The 4646-nt window shown below is 42.1% G+C and overlaps 1 protein-coding gene across 1 annotated transcript in view; it reads left to right on the forward strand.

Moving 5' to 3' along the window:
* The first annotated feature begins 318 nt into the window (after nt 1-318).
* The window catches only part of LOC109913749 (nucleolar protein 4-like), a 123259-nt gene continuing 118931 nt past the window's right edge, over nt 319-4646 (forward strand). Inside the window, exons 1-2 of the mRNA XM_048608561.1 lie at nt 319-490; nt 2074-2171. Of these exons, the coding sequence (XP_048464518.1) occupies nt 319-490; nt 2074-2171 (270 nt within the window). The remainder of the gene's footprint in view (nt 491-2073; nt 2172-4646) is intronic.

Raw genomic sequence — 4646 nt, forward strand, 5'->3', positions numbered from 1 at the left:
GCGAGTTGTCTACAGCAGATCTTATTCTTACATATCTTATAATCGTTCTGCTCTTCTAAACCTCAATTCCAGGTCTATCAGAATTATTAACAGTATTTTCTTAAATCTACTTTAAGGTTTAAAGATTCTATGACAAATGAGGCTCGATTACCGCCATTGGGACTGCAATCCCAACCTTCCTGTTGAAACCTGGAACCGAGGCAAGACCAGAGCGAAAGCAAGACCAGGTGCCACAGTGACCCGAGGAGGCCTGAGCAAACCAAATGCAAGATCCCCTGGAGCATTCATGAATGAGACTGATGCCCAGGACCCCAACGGATGCACCCACTTACCTTGCTGATACTAGAACCAGAAGCCCAGAGGCCTTCCGACCTCTTGCAGGCCTGTCTGAACCGGCTACAAGACCCCCTGGAATGCTCAAGGCTGCGAGTGGTGCTCAAGACCCCATCAGGAGCACACACTTGTCTTTCGGAGAAGCAGACTTCCCTCAGTGAGGCCTGGGATTGATCAGGAGCAGCCACCTACCCAGGAAATGTGGGAGACGTGCTGGACTTCAGGTGAACTGAAATTTCAGGGTTTCAAGATCCCCCTCCCCAACATAGTCATGACAAATGTCCAAGCCATTGAGCACAAAATGGATGAACATAAAGCTAGACTTAACTACCAAAGGGAATTGAGAGACTGCTGTGTGCTCTGCTTCACAGAGACATGGCTCATTCCTGCTATACCTGACTGTGCCTTATAACCCGAGGGTTTCTCAGTTCCCAAATGGACCACTCGGTGTGGGTGTGCTCGGGCAGGGCGAGGGGCGGTGAGACACCTTCTGGTGCTCTGACATAGCGAGCTACAGTTCTGCGGACCTAGACTATCTTACAGTAAAGTGCCATCCCTACTACCTGCCATGAGAGTTCACCTCTGGTATGCTGGCATTTATTTTGACAGGACTTGTATATAAAAGTAGGGATGTACTACTGACGCTTTATAAGGCTCTGGCCAGGCCATATTTGGAGTATTGTGTGCAGTTTTGGGCCCCATATTTCAGGAAGGATGTACTGGCCCTGGAGCGGGTTCAGAGGAGGTTCACGAGAATGGTCCCAGAAATGAAAAGCTGAACATATGAGGAACGTTTGAGGTCTCTGGGACTATACCCATTGGAGTTTGGAAGGATGAGGGGGGATCTAGTTGAAATTTACAGAATACTGAATGGCCTGGACAGAGTGGATGTCGGGAAGATGTTTTCATTTGCAGGAGAGGCTAGGACCCGAGGGCACAGCCTTAAAGTAAAGGGAAAACCTATTAGAACAGAGATAAGGAGAAACTTCTTCAACCAGAGAGTGGTGACTCTATGGAATTCACTGTCACAGAAGACTGTGGAGGCCAGGTCATTGAGTACATTTAAGACTGAGACAGATATGTTCTTGATTATCAAGGAGATCAAGGGTTATGGGGAGAAAGCAGGAGAATGGGGTTGAGGAACTTACCAGCCATGATTGAATGGCAGAGCAGACTCGATGGGCCGAATGACCTAATTTCTGCTCCTATGTATTCCGGTCTTATGGTCTAATTAGGAGTCACTAGTTGGTGAAAGACAGAAATAACAACATCTCATGTGGGCTGACATGCCCTATTATGATAACCAGTGGTTACATCAGCTTGGCAACATGTGTCAATGCTAAAAAAAAATCACAATGTCAAACAGCAGCTTCTTGTGGGTCACTTGAGGCAGAACCTGTCTCTGAAGGATTGTGGTTCAAAGCAATCAGCAATGGTCCACAAATGAAGACTATCCCCACCCCATCACATAAATGGATTGTTTAGTACTTGTCCTTCTTCTTTCATGGCTGGAAGTATATGTCAACAACTTTTGATCAAGTAATCCAGCAAATGGTAGGGTATCTCATTCAGAGAAAACAAACTTCATCCTGACATCAGTGGTGGGCAAGTTAGTGGGGGGAATCCTGAGGGTCAGGATTTACATGTATTTGGAAAGGCAAGGACTGATTACGGATAGTCAACATGGCTTTGTGCATGGAAAATCGTGTCCCACTAACTTGACTGAGTTTTTTGAAGCAGTAACGAAGAGGATTGACGAGGGCAGAACGGTGGATGTGACCTATATGGACATCAGTAAGGCGTTTGACAAGATCCCTCTTGGTAAACTAGTTAGCAAGGTTAGATCGCAGGGAATATATGGAGGACTAATCATTTGGATACAGAACTGGCTCAAAGGTAGAGGGTAGAGGGTGGGTGGTGGAGGGTTGCTTTTCAAACTGGAGGCCTGTAGCCAGCAGTGTGCCGCAAGGATCATGCTAGGTCCACTGCTTTCTGTCATTTATATAAATGGTTTGGATGTGAACATAGGAGGTATGGTTAGTAAGTTTGCAGATGACACTAGAATTGGAGGTGTAGTGGACAGCGAAGAAGGTTACCTCAGAGTACAAAGGGATCGTGATCAGATGGCCAGTGGGCCCAGGAGTGACAAATGGTGTTTAATTTAGATAAATGTGAGGTACTGCATTTTGGAATGGCAAATCAGGGAAGGATTTATACACTTAATGGTAAGGTCCTAGGGAGTGCTGCTGAACAAAGAGACCTTAGAATGCAGGTTCATAGTTCCCTGAAAGTTGAGTCACAGGTAGACAGGATAGTAAAGAAAGTGTTGGATATGTTTGCCTTTATTCATCAGTGCATTGAGTACAAGAGTTGGTAGGTCATGTTGCAGCTGTACAGGACATTGGTTTGACCACTTTTGGAGTGTTGCCTGTAATTCTGGTCTCCCTCCTATAGGAAGGATGTAATGAAACTAGAAGGTGTTCAGAAAAGATTTACAAGGATGTTGCCAGGGTTAGAGGGCTTAAGTTATAGGGAGAGGCTGAATAGGCTAGAGCATTGGCGGCTGAGGGGTGACCTTATAGAGGTTTACAAAATCGTGAGGGGCATGGAGAGTGTAAATAGACAAGGTCTTTTCCTTGGGGTGTGGGAGTCCAAAGCTAGAGGACATAAGTTTAAAGTGAGAGGAGAAGGATATAAAAGGGACCTAAGAGGCAACTTTATCATGCAGAGGGTGGTGCGTATATGGAATGAGCTGCCAGAAGAAGTGGTGGCGGCTGGTACGATTACAACATTTAAAAGGCATCTGGATGGGTATATGAATAGGAAGGGTTTAGAGGGATATGGGCCAAATGCTGGCAAATGGGACTAGATTTATATAGGGTATCTAATCGGCATGGATATGCTTCTGTGCTGTGTATCTCTATGACTTTATGATAATGTTTTTCACCAATTATGTTTATTTAACTTGTTTACGCATGTTATGGGGAGCTGAGTTTGAATCCCACTGAATTTGATACTCTACATAAATTCGAACAAACTATTTAGCATTCAGTGATGTCGTAACACGAACCCTGAGGAGACCAAGAAGTACAAATAACTGCAATGATCTGACAGAGCACATAAAACCAAATGTTAACCTGTCAGTTCTTTTTATTAATACTGTTTGACCCGTTGTGTTTATCAACATTTCTTATTTCTGCTTCAAATAACTCTGTATAATTAGAGTCAATAACCCTTAAAACTTTAAAATATAAATTATTTTAAAAGAAACAACATGTAGAATAGGGTGAGTTATGTGATACACAACTTCAAGGTTGATGTGACATTTATAAGCTGCCCAAGGTTTGCTTTGGTGGTTTATAGCATTTTCCTGAATATTTCAATTGTGTAACTGACTTGTAACTCACTCCTACCAATCCATTATCAAACAAGTTTTGAAAACCTTTGTGTACTAAAAAAAAAATTGTATCCTAGCTGTCATTGAATTGTCAGAGTTCAATAATATACTTCATAGTATGTGACCACTTTTTAACGGTAAAATGGCAGCATGAATGGTTGACTGGATCGTTGATTACAGAAAATAGCAGTAAATGTCTCCCAGGAAAGAGATTTTATAATCCGCAAACTATCTACCTATTTCAAATCTCCTATAAGTTTTGCTAGTGATATGTCCATAAAATTTACTATAATTTTCCACAAAACAATTTTATTTTTATGAACTTACTGAACAAAATTTTACTGATTTTAAACTGTCTCTGGTCTTCAAATAATTCATAAATTAGATAAGATTGATTTTGTGCTACTTCCGTACCTTGCTTCTGTGTCTTATTTCATCTGTAAGTACATTGGCCAAATAGTTTTAGCCTGTACACAGAAAGCTATTTTGTTTGTTTCCACTACTGGCAATAAAGAAAGATGCACATTGATGTAGAATAGGAGGAGGCCATTCAGCATATTCTATCTACAGAAGTCTATTCTATTATTTAATTATATCATGGCTGACCTGTACTTCAACCCAAGCTCTGGCTTATAAGGCTTTTCAAACTTGTTAGGAAGAGCTTGAGTTTAAGTTGCAGGTTACAACTTGAACTCTGAGAAGAGTCTAGTTATTTTTAAGGTTGTGTTCACTATTTTAGAGTGCCTAATCTCTGATTACTCTTTATAGGAGTGATCCTCCTGTGATTTTCATTGGAGATAAGAGGGAAAATGTTTTCACCCAGACGGTGGTGGGAATCTGGAGCTCACTGTCTGTACAGTAGTAGAGGCAGAAAGCCTCATAACATTAAGAATATTCAGATGTGCCCTTGTGATGC

This window comes from Rhincodon typus, chromosome 19 (genome assembly GCF_021869965.1).
Source record: "Rhincodon typus isolate 14 chromosome 19, sRhiTyp1.1, whole genome shotgun sequence".
NCBI lineage: Eukaryota > Metazoa > Chordata > Chondrichthyes > Orectolobiformes > Rhincodontidae > Rhincodon > Rhincodon typus.